This window comes from Arctopsyche grandis, chromosome 9 (genome assembly GCF_051622035.1).
Source record: "Arctopsyche grandis isolate Sample6627 chromosome 9, ASM5162203v2, whole genome shotgun sequence".
In the NCBI taxonomy this organism is placed as follows: domain Eukaryota; kingdom Metazoa; phylum Arthropoda; class Insecta; order Trichoptera; family Hydropsychidae; genus Arctopsyche; species Arctopsyche grandis.
This window is the reverse complement of record NC_135363.1, coordinates 27,754,584-27,772,699: the sequence shown is the minus strand read 5'-3', so window position 1 is coordinate 27,772,699 and position 18,116 is coordinate 27,754,584. Positions and strand designations below refer to the sequence as shown.

Sequence of the window (18,116 nt, the reverse complement as noted above, 5' to 3'; positions counted from 1 at the left end):
TAAAAATATAATTTCATTTTTATAACACTACGTATAATATAAATCGTCACACTTTAATTACATTATTATCAATTTTTTATATTGTTTTGGAATTAGGCAATGCAAAATTTTTGACATTTATTAGTCTAACAAGTGTTCAACGTGTGATTTTTATCAATGCATTTTTAAAAAAAAAAATGTATAACAACACAATTATTCTTGTCCGAAACCTTCAGTCTCTTCAATGGCGTAATTAAGTTTTTCAACTAACTGTTCGTAACTTTTGTACGGAGGTAAATCTAAACGATTGAAACACGTATGAGATCGAGGCAACCACGTATCTTTTCCGACCTAAAACGATAGAAAACGAAATGAATGAAATTATAGAGTCATGTATTGTGGCAAAATTTGAATGCAAGTCACCTTTTCAATACAGAACCGTTGAGGTCCGTTGGATCCCATCAATTCAGCGAAACCTCCAACGGGCACTCGACACGTTCCGGCTACAAATTGCAATAGTCTTGCACGTTTCTCATTGTCGGTTTGACGAACGAACTGAAAAATATAATCATATGCATAAGTTTCATATATAGAATACATCATACATTTGAACGACAACGTCATGTAATATTGAGCCATTATCAAATTCATAAATATAAGCCTATACGAATATAAGTATGTTACAGTCGAAGTGTATAATATATTCCAACTGACGTTTTAACCCTTTGCCCGCGGCAATAAATACAGCGAACAAGCCTTGTACGTTTATTTATTGCCGCGTTTTCACGAAAACCTCACCTCACCAGCTTACCTGGTACCGACTTATAGTTGAACTGTATTCTCAGTTGTAGTATATTTTGACCAGTTGGAATGTAATTCGTCATATTCGACAGAATATATTCCAACTAGTCAAAATATACTACAGCTGAAAATACACTTCAACTATAACGGTAGTTGGTACTAGGTTAGATGGAATATTTATTTATAGTAGTTTATATTCCAATTAGTCAAAATATATTACAACTGGAAGATACACATCAACTGTAACATAAACATACACCTTAGATCAGCGATTTCTATAACATAAAAAAATAAAATAACATATACTTATAAATAAACTTTCAAAACAGAACATTAAAATCGTTTCTCGAGACGCACGTAAATTTTAACTGGTGACAAGAGAAAATCCACTAATAACTAAAATACTGACAGTAATACAAGTAAAGATAGTAAGAATATAAATGACAAGGAACAAAGGAACAGAAATATCAAGACAAGAAAATAAGTTTTATCCTATTTGTCAACGGGATTTACAAGTGCTAGATGGCTTGGAAAGATCAATGAGTTTGCTCTGTACCGTAAGTTTTGGCTACAGATAGTATGAGACCAAGTAAATTAAAACGGCACCTTGAAACTATATGTACTTCTGAATGTGTCAGTAAGGTCATAGAATTTTTTCACAGAAAGTTAGACCAGCCTAATAAACAGAAGCAAATGTTCAAGAAAATAGTTTCTGTTCCATCCAATGCATTGCTAACATCGCATAAAGTTTCTTACAGAATCGCAAAATGTGAAAAACCACATAGAATAGGAGACACTAGTTTTGCCAGAAGCTATTGATATTGTTGAAATAAAGTTCGGCAAATCATATGCGAAACATTTGCGACAAATACCACTTGCTAATAATACAGTTGGAAAAATAATTTCATTGTTTTTTCAATTGTGTTTTTTTTTTAATTTTTTTGTATTATTTCATGAAATAAAGAGGGGGTACCAAGATTATATTTTTTTCAAAAGGGAGGCTTGGTAGCAATAAGTTTGGGAGTCACTGATTTGAAATCTGTAATTTATCTCGTGCGAAAGTTGATTGAAATGAGATCAGACACATTATTGCATGTAATCTAAATTACCTGCCAAAACCAGACGACTTGTTTACTAGTCCGAGTATAGTGTCTGTATATCGTATTGCGTTGCCAATCGTCGACTTCTATTTCCTGCATTCCACACAGCATCAGCTCGAGCTCTCTCTCGTCGAAGTACTTGAGCCACTCGAGCGGCACGACTTCGTTGAAGCCGTCGAGGAATGCCTTGGTCTGGTCTTCGATGCCTCGCGTCATCCTCCACGCCGTCACCAGCCCCATGTACTCCTCCTTGTTCGCCTGCGTGACTCGATCGCGGTCTCCGTTGGGCTTCAACTCGTGATGGACCACCTGACCCAACACCTCAAAGTCCACGCTGAACCACAACTCCAGACTGCACTCATCGATGTCGTTATCCCGTATCCAAATCAGCGAATTGTAAAATTCGGGATCGATCGATTCTATATCTTTCATCGTCAGCTTTTTGTTCAACATTCGCTTGTAGAACGGCATGGTGAAACCCGAGTATATGAAGCGACCGTGGTACAGAGCCATGGCTATGAATCGGCCGATGAATTTGAAATACAGCAAATGATCAGGATTGACATAACTGGCGGGATTTATCTGCAGGCTGTAGTTGTTCTTGTTGGCGTACTCGAACAAGCAATACATTGGGTTTAAGGCTTCGTGTGATAGGAGGAAGAACCATTCTCGAGATACGCCGCCGTAGTCTAAGCCTTCCTCGCCGCGGAATATTACATATAAGCGTCTGCGCAATTCGTAAGCGGGCAGTCTCATTAGCTGATGATAGGAATCTTCGAAGAGCGTTTGTCTGGTTAGCGTGATCTTGATGTGACTCTGAAGCGCGTTGCTTTGGCATAGATAGCGGAATTGACTAAGCTTCCAGCGGAAAGAGCGTTCGTAAGCTCTAGGAACGCCGTAAGCACCCTTTGGACCTTGTGGTGCTCCTGGTCGCGGATCTTGGAAAGTGGTCGTTCGCGTGTTGTGATCGACGAAATATCTATTACCGTCTTCCGTATAACGGATCTCCCAGCCGGCAGGCAGCATCACATCATCAGAAGTGTTAACTTCTTGACCCTGCAATTAAAATATTCACCATTAATACACTACAACGTTTAACGTTTGATTTAATATTTACATATAAAGTACCTGTGTTCTAGGATCCTCCCATTGAGTTGTTCTATTCTTATGATTAACAAAATAAACTCTACCGTCGGGTTGTACTCGACGTTCCCAACCAGAAGGCAATGGACCGAGTCCACCGTCGACTTCTTCTTCAGAAGTGTAAGTATTTACAGTGACTGCAGGAGCGCATCCGCTAGGACCGACAGTTGGAACGGGTGCTACAGCGGCAGTTTCTTGTAAAGCTGTGTTTCCTGCAGTCGGACCTCCAGGCTGAAACATCATAAAAAGAAAATTTAATCTTCGTCTTAAGCAGTACACTCGATTTCATACATAGCCGCTTCGTCATGATTAAATTGAACGTTTTGCTCGAGATGGACAGCAGATTGGTAGCAGAGGCTTGTGAACACAACCGTAAGCATCCTATGGTCGATGGTGATGGGTGATGTCGTGCACGACTTCCTCCCCGACTATCATGTCTCCGTCTTGTCTAGGGTCGGGAGGGAAGTTTTACCATTTGGTCTTCTCGAATCCTCAGCGAGGTTGTGATGAAGGGCGTGCCGCGAAAATTGAAGGCTGCATGGTGTAGTTGTAGGAGTCACCCAGTTATGGGGATGATGGAATAAAATGACGGTACGTTGTATACACAACTATAAGTGTAGGAATATAGCACAACTTGTAGTATTCCGAATTAAAACCAGTGATCTCATATATTTCACAACAATACACAAGTCTTACGATGGCATCATCATCACTCCTGTACAAACATGCAGAACTAATCTCGCCTGGAATTATCTTCTCTACTCGAGGGAAATGACCCAGCAGAACTAGTCTCGCCTTGAATTATCTTCGCTACTCGAGGGCAACGTCCCCTTTGACTATTCCAGAAGAAATAATTCATCGCTCGATCGTAAAACGAACGAAATTCAGACGTGATGTCATCATGCAACTACGACACTTGACCTGAAGACAAAGCACACGGCACGCATTGAACTTCAATGTATATAAACCGACGCACCAGCTCCAAATGCCAGAGTGAACTTCTGCTCAACTTCTCCGAAGCTGAGCAATTAGCTTCTTCGTACATACAATTACTATTTTTACAACTGAACATAAATAAACGATTCTCTTACAAACACAAACAGTGTTTTTTTAGACCGGGATACGGTCAACACACCTGTCCCGCGTACTACAAAAGTATTAAAAATAAAGTAAGGTGTACTAAGTGAATAGAGTTCATTTAAAAGTTAGAAGCATTTGAAATAGAGTTTTATAATGAAATCCAAATTCGAACCTGATTATAGAGGAAGCGTTGATTCCCCTGAGTTATTACGTGGCGTCTCTCCCCCTGCCAATGTTGGAAATGTTGCAATCTTTCAGGCGATGGACGCTGCCAGGTGGTTGTACGAGTGTTGTGATCTACATAATACATTCTACCCCGTTCGTCGCGACGAAGCTCCCAACCGGCCGGTAGAGTCATCGGACGCTCCCAAGATGTCGAGCGAGAATTGTGATCTACGTAATACCTGTAAATGACAATTCAATACCACTTTTTAAATTGCTGAACGTATAGAGTATCACGGGTCACAGAAATCGGTCCAATCATGCATACATGTATAGGCTCTAACCTTCTATTTTATACATGAAATATTGTACTCGTTGATTGTTTAGCTAGGACTGGTTATAATTCAGATTTGAACGCCATCGTAGAATAGCAATAAGAACACAATAATCAATTCAATTTACAGCAAATTTTGAAACAAGTGTAGTATGACAAAATACTACTACTGGATTATTTAAAAATAATAATAAATTCAATGCCTCAGAGTTCAGAGCAAACAAACAAAAGAGGCTATACCAAATATTACATTATTCATTTTTTCAAAACTAATGTATTTAAGTATTATATCGCGTTCTTGAATACAATAATGATATATCCATGAGTTATAAATGCAATTTTTTGTCTCATAATCATCTACAGCTATTCACCATCCACTGCTGGATGGAGGCCTCTTCAACACGCTTCTATTCGTCTGTTTTGCGCAATTCTCATCCATCTCAACCCACCCATTTTCATAATTTCGCCTATCCATCTTCCTTTTACCCCTTTGCACTCTCTCGGGTACCATTCTAGCACTTCGTCCATTCTTCTAGCCACGTGGCCCGCCCATTGCCATTTCAATCTCTTCACTGCATCCACTACCCTTGTCATACTTCTCACCCACGTATTAATATAGCGAACAAGCCGTGTACGCGGCACCTTTTTCGCGAATTTGGCAATCGAGTTTTCGACCTTAAATACAGATTTTAATATTAACTCAAGTAACCAGATATGTTAATTAACACATAAAGTATTATTTTAAACAATAAAATACATAATATATCTCGTAGTTTTGGCTTAATTGTCAAATAATCATTCTTCATACAATTGAGACGTATCGTCGCCATTGTTCAACAGACGTGACGTCACATAAACGAGGTTTCAGTATGGTTCTACAAAAAAACTAATTTTGACTGGTATATATAAATTTTAAGCAAATTGAATAGATGGCATTAAACTCTCAGTAATATATTCAACCAATTTTGAACCTTAAAACAGTTGAAATAGGCGCATATAAGGCTCAAAATCCCGTGCAATGTTCAGAAATTCTATGGAAGACAGCCGCACTACAGACTTGTCGCGCAAAGCTTCCATAGAAGACGGCCGCTGGAAAACGGTTAAAAGGGTGCCCTGATTAGATGGATAGTGGAAATATCACCATTATGCTCAAAGGGCGCGATATGAAGTCCCTATGAGTGATATACCTTCGTCCATATGTATCGTATCGCATCTCCCAACCGACGGGAAGAGGCTCCTCGTTGGCAGGTGCGGCTGGTGGGACGTGCGAGGGACCAGCAGTCCCATTAGGCACAATCACATTACCAGCCATCACTCCGGACGGCACTGTGGGACTGACTTCGGTAGAGGTCGTGCCGTTACACAACGGCGGGGGACCCGGCGGTGGAGTCATTCCGACTTGATTCTGAGGCTTCGGCACGGCTCGAGAGTGGTTTTCCGAGCCGCGCGGTCTTAACCGGGCGCGTACGCCCCCATTCAAAACGCTATGATTCGTGCCGTCGCCCGTGCTGTTGCCGACGTTCGTGTTCAAGCCTTCCACGTTCATGTCTATTTGGAGGCCACTCATAATTATCACGAGTTCGCCATTTTTAGACTCTTGCATGTTGCTACCCTCCGCCACCGGTCTACTCGACATTAAATCTAACCAACAAATAGAAGCATACTTTTAATAAACAGTATTCAAATCAATACAAGCAAACGATTAGTAATACAGAAGGTGCCTTTAATATGAACACTCGGGAACTTTTGTTGCCAAGTCTCCAAATTCAAACAATCGAGCGTTCTGAAAAATTGATTCTAAGCCATCCTGTATTACATGTGGATATAGTTTTGTGTAATGAACATAGACATCGAAGACAATTTCTTAAACCTCATTAATTCGAAATTAATTAAATCAACCAGCAGAATAGATTAATGGTTAGCATATAACGCTTTGAACAGAGTGGTCACGGGTTCAAAACCCACTGGTTTCTGCTGGCCACACCTTGGATATGTGACTCCAGTTCAATCGTTTGCTACTTTATCTGATTTTCATTGAAACGGTTCCAAAAAATAGGCAACCTTACCCATTCTCTCGCAAAATCTCGAGCTTTCAGCAATCTCGAATTTCGCTGAATTGTATAAAATGTTGCATGTTTACAAATTTGACCATATATGTCTCCGTGGATATTAATTTATATGTATAATACTAATAATATTTGTATCAAATGTTTCTGGCTAGGAAGGCGCATTGGGTATAAATTAAAGATAAAATAAAAAATAAATCTGACTCGATCATTCGAGTCTCAAGCCCAAATATAGCTACAAAATTGTATGCAACAGTGTAAATATAAGCAGCCAATGATCAGTTCAATGAACGTTTTATGATCTGCATTTAACTGGTCTGAGGCTTTTACCTGCAACACGATAAAGTAAAAATCGCAAAGCAAATTTATAAAATTTTATGAGTTTACTTTCATTAGACAAAACTGCGTCCATGTGTGCGTGTAAAAAAAACGTAATGTTTACCCAGAGTTAATTCTAAATTGTCACACTTTCCATTGTAGTGTTGTAATATTTGCAGTAGATTCAATTTTTTTTCTCCTATGACGTTATCTTTTCTAAAGTTATGATGGTCGATAACTTTGAACAGAATCTTCGCTTGCGGTTTCACCACAACGGTGACTTCCTCTTTCCACTTGGGATGTGTGGTATTTTTTGATATATCAGTCTTTCTCGGGGCATTGTCGTCGACCGATATCTCAACGTAAGTGCTCGGCTTGAACAATCCACTTTGGCGCAGACTCGCTGACTCGACTGAAAATGTAATATTACAAATTAAAAACACAATAATTGAAGCCTTATCACTAAGCAGATTATGTTTTTTTTTTTAATATACATATACAAAACAAAAACATATTTACGAAACGTAAAAAAGAATCAGATGTGACAATTTACAAAGATAAGATAACAAATTGGATAAATTGTGTCACATAAAATTTATCGGCTGAGATAATGTAGCATTGAAATTACTTGCAAACCCCTGAATATTGATATTTAATACAATAAAATCAAAAAAAGAGCATTACTCGATAGGGAAAGCTGGTAAGTTCCGATTCCCGGTCCGGACGAGGATGATGCAGCCATGTCAATAGGAAACTGTGATGAACTTTACGTATTTCACTCTGTGACGTACGAGCATTTTGTTGGCGAAACCTGAAAATTTACACAATACTACAATTAAAACACCAACATCCTTTTTTCAATGTCATATAATAATTGAGTGACAATTGGCGATTTTACTAAAAAAATCCTCCAATACATATTGTATAATATAATAATTAATATAATTTTTTCGATTAGCTAATTATATACTATATACATTGAAGTAGAATGGGTAGAAGCGCTCTCAGCTTCCAAAAATGTTCAAAATGTACAAAAATTCGTTTATTTTATCGAGGTAAGCCAGTTATCAATAGAATTTTTGTTATTAATCCACAAGAATAGTCGAAATATGATTATGAATTGGAATTTTATTTAATTCTCATATAAAGATAATTTAATATATTATCCCTATTAATTCAATTCAGATTCGTGTAAATACGAGTTAACACTAGTACGAGCTTTTTGCTCGCAATTTTACCGATTTAAAATTCAGCACACTTCCAGTTAACCCTTTTGAACGAAATCAAAAAATAGTGTGGCCAGAACACTATCCTAATAAACATGTTTCAATAGAAAATACTCAATATAATATAGTATCAGCAGTGGGAAAAAATCCCAAGTGAAAATACGTAATTTTGACTTTTGATTTGAACTGGACGACTACTTAGAGAGATTTGAAAGCTGAAAAGTACTACAAATGAAAGATAAAATACCCGACTGTAGATTCCAATATTCATTTTGAACAGAAAATTAACAGATTTTGAGAAATCGACCGAACAACACAAAGATTTTGAGAAATCGCGCGATTTAAAAAACACATATATCTCCGAATCTCGAGCCAATCAACATTTTTTATTACCAGATTCGTGTTCACTGGGCATAGACCTATAAGAAAAGTCATATCTCGTCTCTGAAACATTTTAAAAGTCGTCATTTGTCGAACAGTGTTATTGTTTAACTTTTTTATTATAACTTATTTCACAAAAAAAAAAAAAAATTATTGGAGTATTCTTCAGTTATTTAAATATAAACAATCATGCATACATACATATAAAGTTGCATATTATTATAATGAAATTAAAACATCCCTGGCAGCCCCGAGTTTCTTGTGGATGATGCTCAAAGAGATTTTCATCAAATTTATCTAAGGTCATCGAGGATGTACCCACATACATATATAGCAACACAATTGATAAATTCAAGTTTCAGATCAGATTTTTGACTTGCGCTAATCGTTTCCATAACATTCCATTACTCAATCAATTTAAAAGCACACTGGTGACGAGCGAAAGTTTGCTTACGAAGACATTTAATAATTAGAGGCCATTACGTTAATTGAATAGGCGATCGTCGTTGACACGAAACGTATCAATATTAAGCAAGTGTGCTAGCGCTGGAATGTGCGAGCTTAGTGATCCATAACAACAGGCTGTCGATGCGATGCGATGCGATGCGATACGACACACCGGAGCAGGCCAAAGTTGATTTGTACTACAAAGTCTAGATTATTAATACCTTTAGTCGAAGATTTGAAGGGGGACACGCGAGCTGAACCCACTGTATATTATTGTTATATACCTATGAATGTAAGGACGTGAAGGTGATGGGTGATTGGTGATGGGTGTGTGCGTGCGTGTGTGTGTGTGTGTGCGCGCGCGCGTGACGTGTGGAGGGGTGGTGTGCGGGGTGAGGGGCTCCTGGAGCCGGGGGAGGGGAAGGGGCACCTGAAGGGGCGAAGTCGCCGACCGCTGATTGGCGATTGGAGATTGCCGAAAGTCGACTGGTGATCGCGATCGCGGTCTCTATCCGTCAGCCGTCACACGACACTGCTGCCAACGCTGCCAACACTCGTTGCTTTATCGCACGCTTTTGCCAACTTAAAAATACTGTCACGAAAAAATGGCATTGCCGATTATCGTTAGCATTTTAGGGCCTCAGCACATGGGCGCCCGCAGGGAGGGCTTTCCCCCCCTGTATTGATTGAAAATAGTCAAATAATGTTACTTTTGTGGCGGCTCGCTTATACGACATGGTCGAGTTTGGTTGCCTTCCTGCGAGTGGGGACCAACCCGGCTGGGTTCGGAGAGCTACTACTCACTCTGTCTTCAGCTGTCATATAATAAACACGTGCATTAACATGCCAGTCGTCTCATTCGTTCATCCTCCATACTTTTATTTTAAATCACTTCGTGTTTTAACCCTTTGACTGCTACAACAACGATAAATCGTTGTTTTGAAATCGGCGAAGATTGCTACGACGATCGTTGTTTTCGTCATTAATTGTCGTATTTCATTACTTTCTTTGCCAGCGCATCAGTGGCACGAAACATTTTTTTTGTATACGTATTTATATTTATTTTACAATCAAGCTTTATAAACATTTATCAATTTTTTAAATAAAAGCTCTTCAATTTCGGGTTCATCATCAAAGTAAATTTCGGGTTCGTTGTCAATGTCATATAAGGAGTTATTACTTGGGAATTGATTATTGTCGATAAATTCATTTTCAGAATCAGTAGAGCTGCTGATTGGTCGAGTTCCTCGGCGAGAAGCTATTATTTCGCTTTCATCACTTTCACTGTCCGATATCATTTTGCAGAGTTAAAATAAATGGCAAAAAATATTAGAAATCCGCTTTCAATTATATAGGTCACGAGACGTCACGAATTCATGCAATCAATCGAATGCAACTGAAATGCATACAAAATGTTTATGATACATGTTGAAAAAATATTTGATTATTAGAAACTTCACATCCTTGTGTGTCTCGCTCACACGTACACAATTAAAACCAAGAAAGAAAGAGAGAGAGACCGCTACCTGTTTCGAATATATCGCATGTTGTAAGGATACATCGATGTCTAAAAATAGATTATTGAAAAAAATAAAGCGTCGGAAAATAATCGTCAAAACTTATTTAGTGTATATATGTAGGTATCTCTTTCGCACGCACGCATGTAAAAGCAAGACAGAAAGAGAGAGCACGAGTCCATAACTGCTTCTAAAAATGTATATAAAGTATTATAAAAATTACAAGCGTTCGGCGAAGTAAGTATGTAAAAAAAAATATTATATTTTTTTTTTTTTCAAAATAATTACAAATGTTAGCATTTTTCGCTTGGACATTGAAAAACCTCGTAGCAGCCAAAGGGTTAAACAGTTTACATTCCATACTTAGATTCTCTAATTAACTCAATGGAGAGTCGATTTTCAGCAATTTAGTACTAAGCCCGCTTTAAAGGTCACGGAATTTGACCCTTAGGCTGGCCGCGCACTAGGCAGCCAGGCTGCCGCAGCCAAAATATTGAGCAGCCAGTTTCGGCAGCCAGAGTCGACGGCCGGTAGTCACCCTTCCGTCAAGCGATATGGACGTAGAAGAAATAATTCTGTACCTCTTGTTTCGTAAGAAACGCAAAGCAAAGAGAAGATTTTGGATGCATCCTCTTCTTCTGGAACGACACTCAAAAGGCTTATTTAATAATTATTTTATGGATCTTCGTAACGTTTTTTTAACTTTACAAGAATGTCAGTGAAATCGTTTGATAACCTCTTGAACAAAATAAGAAATTCAATTACGGATACTAATACTCGTACGCGAGCTTGTATAATTCCAAAAGAAAAATTGATAATTACTTTGAGGTGAGTACATAAATCAAATATATTTTGTTTATTTTTAGAAGCATTTATTCTTTTATTTTTTACATTTTTTAGAATGATTCTGATTCCCGAAACAAGTCAAGTATTTCAGTATTCTGAGTATCTGATACATTTGTATCGGTTGGTGATAACCGCTCATTATAAGACGTAGTACGATTGCGATATTGCCCACTGCTGAAGATTTCCTGTTCATGGTTTGGCTGTGTCGAGTATTGGCGATATTGCCCATTAACTGAAGTTTCTGCTCCATAATTCGATTGTGTCGTATATCTTCGGCTATATGTCGCTGGTTCATTATCAGCATAGCCTTGGCGAAACAGACCAAATTGCGAATGCTGCGTTTCCATAGGTTGCGGTTGTGCTCTTTGTATGACGTCCATTATCTCCATTCTGGCAAATAAATGGAGAATTCATTCTTTTCATTTTCTGCTAAGCTTTCCTCACACATTGTATTTGTGATTTCTTCCCATCTTCGTATTTTCACATCCCGATCACTATATTCTTCTTAAGACATATCCCATATTGCCTTACGATTTTCGATTTCTTGAATTAGTTTCTCTGTATCGAAACTCATTTTCAAAAAGAAGTTAAAACTAGTTTCGGAGCGTAAAATACTTCTGGCTGCTACGACAAGTGCGCGGAGACTGAAGGCAGCCACATACTAGCCTGTCAGTTCTACCTTGCACGCTCTGGCTGCGTGCAGCCAGCTGGCAGCCGTGCAATCGTACGCGATCTATTGGCTGCCGCAGCCAGGAATTCTTGGCTGCCTAGTGCGCGGGCTCCAATGAGCCACCGTATGTTAGATTGGCTGCGGCAGCCTGGCTGCCTAGTGCGCGGCCAGTCTTAAAGCCCTCAACATAAGGACACCACCCCCCCCCCCCCCAACGAATACAGTCCAAGAGACCCTTTCGTCGGAGAACGAGACGGTTGTTCATGAATATCGCACAAGAACAACCGCACATCACTATTCTAATAAAAAAAACCACACAGTACATAACCAAGTACAAAATTAACAACAACGCATGAACACATAAAGGTCTGTTCATACTTAACAGCACTGCACGGCTTCAGCACTGCACGACTCTGTTTCAAAAATGTAATTTTATTACATTTCTATTCATATCTACCTACACGTCGCGGTCACGTCACGTTCACAGCACTTTGGCCGAGTGCAAGGCAAAATCGGCTTACTTATACATTACAGGCCATGACGATACGGCGCAATATTGCTTACGTCGTATTGTCGAGTACTTGCAATATGAATGCATACACGTGCATTCGTAGCTACGCGTCAGAATACAAGTCAGCAAAAATGTTTCGGCGTTTATCGAACGAAAAAGTATGTATAATCGCGTTGTTGTTGGAAGAAGAAGCTCAAGAAGGCAATAGAAAAGCACGGAGGCGTTTTGATGTGCACCCCATGTTAAAAAATAGAACAACTGAAGGAGATTTTTGGACACTGTATAAGGTCTGTTCATACTTAACAGCACTGCACGACTCTGTTTCAAATATGTCATTTTATTACATTTCTATTCATATCTACCTACACGTCGCGATCACGCCACGTTCACAGCACTTTGGCCGAGTGCAAGGCAAAATCGGCTTACTTATACATTACAGGCCATGACGATACGGCGCAATATTGCAATATTACAATATGAATGCATACACGAGCATTCGTAGATACGCGTCAGAATACAAGTCAGCAAAAATGTTTCGGCGTTTATCGAACGAAAAATTATGTATAATCGCGTTTTTGTTGGAAGAAGAAGCTCAAGAAGGCAATAAAAAAGCGGTTACCTGACAACTCGTTCACAGATTTTCCGTAAACCAATGATGCGCTCCAAGCATTACGTATACGGCCATCTCTTTCTCACCCCGTCTGTTCACCATGATCTTGTTTACTATGCCATTACGTATGCAGCCATCTCTTTCACAGACCGTCTGTTATCGGTGAAAAAATGGTGATATGGGATATGTTAAAAAATAGAAAAACCGAAGGAGAGTTTTGGACACTGTATAAGGAGCTTGTGGATGATGGACAAAATTTTTTTTAAATATTTCCGTAAAAAATTTAATTTTTTTTTAAATATTTGCGCCAAAACCATGTCGAAAGATTGAACAGCTGTCAACTGTCACTATCGATAATTGGTCCAAAACAGCAAAGCGGCAGACTCATGGCACGTAATTCGCGTGTATATCTCCACGATGGCCAAAAAGACGGATACGATACGTTGACGGATGTTGCTGTAAGGTATGAACAGGAAATGTCGGGTACTGCTGTAAGCCTACCGTGGCGTAAACGTGACGGTCGAAATGAACATACCCATACAAAATGTACCAAAGAATACTTTTCGTACGGCCGGATACCTGCTGAAGTCGGTTCGTGCCGACTATGTAGGTATGAACAGACCTTGACGCGTAGCTACGCGTCAATTAATTAATGAAACAAGAAAGCTGACATCTTTTAAATTAATTCAGTAACTATTAGTTAATGAATAATGGAGAATAACGGAAAAATTGAGAATTCGATGAAAGTGTGAAAAATATTTGAGAGCCACTGGTTTGGTTTTTATGTGCTAAAATCTTCAAAATTATACACTGTTTATTAATTTACGGATGAGTTTGAGTTTTTCTTTATTTTAAATTATTTAACAAGAAATTAAATATAAAAATTCCTGAATTTGTATCTTAATAGTTATGATTTAAAGATCTGAAATATGTGTATTTGATTTTGGCCACTCTCGTATTCATCAGCTTATTTGGATAATATTATGTATTTATTTAAGAAATAGCTTAATAGCCAATTAATTGAAAAATAAACATTAAATATTCACAGAAAAATAAAATATATTTCGAGAAGTTGTTGCAATTTATGTATTTATTCAAACATTTAGATACATTCAAAATTCAAATATTACAAAAAGTATACTTTAAATACATTAAATGATTATTTTATGCTACATTTGTTTTTAAATGATACAAAAAAAAATGCAGTCGATCAAATAATCGAATCATATGGAATGACAAGTGCAGTAAAATAAGCTCTCTTTCTGCTAAGACTCGATGAAGCTTTCCAAGATGTGGTTGTCTCGTCGTATTCCCAAACATCACTTAAACGAGTCACTCTATCATATCCACCTGAAAATCAAAAGAATAAATTAATTGTACATTTAAGGCACATAAATTCAAATTAAGTTATAAAAAAACTCACCCATGCTAAGTAGTTTGTTTTGGAAACAGCAGAGATTGATTCCGTATGCAGGTTCCGGTAGTTTGGTGAATGCTGTCCACACATTTGCAATCGGATCGTAATATTCGACATTGTCTAATTTAGTAGAAGTTTGCCAAACACGGCCACCAGCGACGTAAAGTTTCCCTTTGAATGCGACGCTCTAAAAATGGTGAAATCAAAATTGAGTTCATTTTATTTTGGAAAGTTTGGTACTATTTGCGATAGTTGTTAGTAAAATTAATTGATATTCACCGAATGACTATGTCTTGCCTGAATCATCTGAGGGCGGTAAGTCCAAAAATTGGTCTCCACTGAATACACCTGCACTTTATCTGTAGATTTATAATCATTTGTAAGCCCGCCTGTTACAAATATTTTGCCATCCATGACAGAAGCACTATGATCATAAACAGTCGACAACAATGGAGCGATGATCTCCCAATCCCCAGTCTTGCTGTTCCATCTAATCGAAATCAACTATTACTACTTACACCTAATCGAATTCAACTACTTTTTCAATCGATCTTAAGTAATGATTCCAATTCTATCACCTTTCCATTGATTGATTAGAATCATCACCACCAACGTAGACATCAGTGGACGAACCGCGACGAAGTGTCACTGCCGAGAACCGCCAACGAGCTTGATTCAACGGCTTCAATGGATGTTTCTGACCGCTTTTCAAATCAATATATTCCACCTGAAATCAAATAAATTTGTTATATTCCGATTTCTCTAAGCAGGTACTTCACAACACCGGAAAACGTTACTGAAGTCACTGTTTCCCATGAAGAATTCTTTCCGCCGATGATAACGAGCCAATCTCCCACGAGGACAGATGCAAATTCACTTTTATTAATTCCAATATGTTTGGATGGAGTCCAACTTTTCTTTGCTCCATCATATATATCGATGGTATTTGCCATCTAAAAACACGTTATGCAATCAAATAATTAATTTACAATTCAATCAAAATATTGTACTTGTGATATAAAGCTCACATTTAAATCTTCCCCCCCAACCAGTACTATTTTTTCTTTTTTTTCTTTCTTTCCACGAGGGGTGTCTCTTTGGATAGAAGATTTATCAATCTTGTCTTTAAGTACTTGTCTAATAGAAGTCAAACACTCTACATACGAAAGACAGAACAACATTACTTCGTCGACGAGAAACTGAAAATATAATGCATTCTTTGAATGATTTTTATCAATAAACTGTAACGTTCATTTAATTTCAAATACCTTCATCGAAAACAAGGATAACCTCACGGATCCCATCAGTTGTGTCAATTCATTTTTACGGTTTGCATCGTCATGATTTACCCACAATTTCACAGAATTGAATACGTCTTCTTCGGTAGAGACGAGCAAATCGTCCGATTTCAAGATTTCGATCACGATTGAGGCTGGCAAATTGAGAAAATCTTGTGTTTTGTGCAGCTGAAACAGAAGTGGAATTGAAATACATATATTAAAGTGACATATTTTTTTTATATAAACAACACTCACCGTCTCGAAATTGTCCAGAGTCAAATCCATTGCCTTTTTTATTAATTCGGAATCACCCGTATGTTTCAAAACTTGCAGACAGTTAGAACTATTGACTGTTTTAAATTGTGGTGGAATCTTCACTTTGAGTCGTTTGGCTAGGTCCAATAATTTTTTGCGGTGTTTATCTTCTATACCTACAATTATATTTCAGATTATTATTATTAAAACACGCATTTCGAATTGATTATTTTTAATATTCATGAACTCGTACTTATTTGTCCAGTGTAACAAAACTTCAGGATTGCTTCGATGATTTCAAAGCTAAATTGTGACATAATCTTCTCTATTTCAGTTTCGTTTGTACCAAAGAATTCGCTGCACGCGAATAAGACGATCAAGTGCGCGTAGAACCTGCAATTATGAAAAATTATTATTAAACTGACAGAACAATTTGAATTTTAAATATTTTTGGATTCGAATTTAAGATACATTTTGTCTCGAACATCAAAACTGGTGTCGTAATACTTATTTTGTTTCATGGCATCATACAAATATGCCACTCGTTTTGCAGCAAAATCGGACTTCCGCTTCACTCTGAACATCTTGCTTTTGATTTTCTCTTAGATTTCTTCTGAAAAACAAAGTGGAAAATTAGACATTGTAAACACGGTAGAACTATAAGTGCTAAGCATAATAAAGTTAGACTTACCAATTAGACGGAATATCAGCGAATGATTTGAAGCACTCTCATTCTGCGTTTTTATCACGATAGATAAGGATATCTCAACCCTGCTGTTGCATTGAAACGTGTGTATTACTTAATATCGAATGAGTGGTTGGTTGTTTTCATGCGGTTTTTCATTATTATTGTAAACATATTATTCTGTGGTAGAATGCCACATCCATGTTTTTCTTCCTGCAAAATGTGTAAATATCGCTTTTTCAATTTAATCATTTGAAATTTCATAAATCAAAATCCCAATACCAATCCAGACACAATATGTTTGTTCAGATGATTCATTTTACCAATCAATCTTAAATATATTTGATTGTTTAAGAACTACGTTTATTATAAAATTGATTCACAACTAAGGCTTTCGATCCCGGTGTTTTCTGGTACCGTGAATCCCGGTGCTAAAACTAGTCTGAATACCGGGATTACGGTGCTGGAAAAATTTCTTTAAAAATATTATTTTTACAAAAATTATAAAGAAAAAACACAAAACAACATTATATAATGAAAAATGATGGAATGAGCAATGACAGTCATAGTTCATTTGTTTTCTCTGACCCGTTTTGGTGCCGGCTTGCCGTTCCCACGAAATGGTATCGACGGCCTGTATTGTGTCGCAGATTTTGGGCACAACTGCAATGATATTTGTAGCATATTTTGACTGATTCGAACTCATAATCGATCACGTTTTCACGTGTGTCTCTGTGAGTGTCTGTGTATGTTTCTGTACGTCAGTGTATTTTGGGGATTTTTTGAACACCGTTCGTCCTATCGAACTGAAACTTAGTATCGGTTATTGAACTTATTATCGATACGACGTAAATTTTTTTCAAATTTTCAAGTTGACCGGAAATGGTACCTCCCATTATAGGTGTTCTCTTTTTTCCTAACCTCTTTTCAGATTGCTTTGGATTTTTTCGTCTGACAATATTTGGGTTCTTATCTACACTCTTTTGTTTCGATGAATAATTACTAGAAGGTACAAACTATTTGTAAAAAACGAATCAATGAATCACGGTCATTAAATACAGATCGACCGTTTCCCCGTTGACATATCCCTATCACGATAGATAAGAATATCTCAACCCTGTTGTTGCTTTGAAACGAGTATTAATTATTTATTGGAACCAAAAATTCAAAATCACCTTTTTTGTTTGTCAAAAATTCCAAAACAGTGCCATGACTTCTTCTTCATGTGCCATGTCCTCCTAGAACGTCGGCAACTAGATGTCCCATTCTTATTTTGTCCATTGCTGCT

The 18,116-nt window shown here is 37.7% G+C and overlaps 2 protein-coding genes across 4 annotated transcripts; both read right to left on the bottom strand.

Annotated features, from left to right (window-relative positions):
- Window positions 1-21: 21 nt before the first annotated feature.
- Window positions 22-9,586, bottom strand: Su(dx) (WW domain containing E3 ubiquitin protein ligase suppressor of deltex). The gene is made up of 9 exons (XM_077437617.1): window positions 9,468-9,586; window positions 7,668-7,794; window positions 7,108-7,395; window positions 5,787-6,240; window positions 4,276-4,507; window positions 3,009-3,254; window positions 1,890-2,936; window positions 403-534; window positions 22-330 (listed from the first exon to the last, which is right to left on the bottom strand). Exons 2-9 carry the CDS (start codon window positions 7,723-7,725, stop codon window positions 193-195), a joined length of 2,595 nt encoding a protein of 864 aa, XP_077293743.1. The 5' UTR covers window positions 7,726-7,794; window positions 9,468-9,586; the 3' UTR covers window positions 22-192.
- A 4,678-nt stretch (window positions 9,587-14,264) lies between these two features.
- On the bottom strand, window positions 14,265-17,803 carry LOC143916471 (kelch-like protein 25). 3 transcript variants are annotated; one of them, XM_077437596.1, is made up of 11 exons: window positions 16,835-17,803; window positions 16,615-16,756; window positions 16,397-16,536; window positions 16,144-16,319; window positions 15,877-16,074; window positions 15,637-15,807; window positions 15,406-15,561; window positions 15,187-15,335; window positions 14,888-15,098; window positions 14,615-14,795; window positions 14,265-14,541 (listed from the first exon to the last, which is right to left on the bottom strand). In XM_077437596.1, the coding sequence occupies exons 2-11, from the start codon at window positions 16,725-16,727 to the stop codon at window positions 14,402-14,404; spliced, it is 1,635 nt and encodes a 544-aa protein (XP_077293722.1). In that variant the 5' UTR covers window positions 16,728-16,756; window positions 16,835-17,803; the 3' UTR covers window positions 14,265-14,401. The 3 variants fall into 3 exon arrangements, with proteins under 3 accessions (XP_077293722.1, XP_077293723.1, XP_077293724.1); XM_077437597.1 differs by having other exon boundaries at window positions 16,615-16,753; window positions 16,835-17,041; XM_077437598.1 differs by having other exon boundaries at window positions 14,266-14,541; window positions 14,906-15,098; window positions 16,615-16,753; window positions 16,835-17,261.
- Window positions 17,804-18,116: the final 313 nt, after the last annotated feature.

Excerpts from the sequence above, each read along its gene's own strand:
- LOC143916471 (XM_077437596.1), bottom strand. The coding sequence starts at position 16,727 with ATGTTCAGAGTGAAGCGGAAGTCCGATTTTGCTGCAAAACGAGTGGCA. Across the intron at positions 16,320-16,396 it reads TTGTTACACTGGACAAATAA|GTATAGAAGATAAACACCGC; the intron begins GTACGAGTTCAT and ends ATATAATTGTAG. Across the intron at positions 15,562-15,636 it reads TTGGGGGGGAAGATTTAAAT|ATGGCAAATACCATCGATAT; the intron begins GTGAGCTTTATA and ends ACGTGTTTTTAG.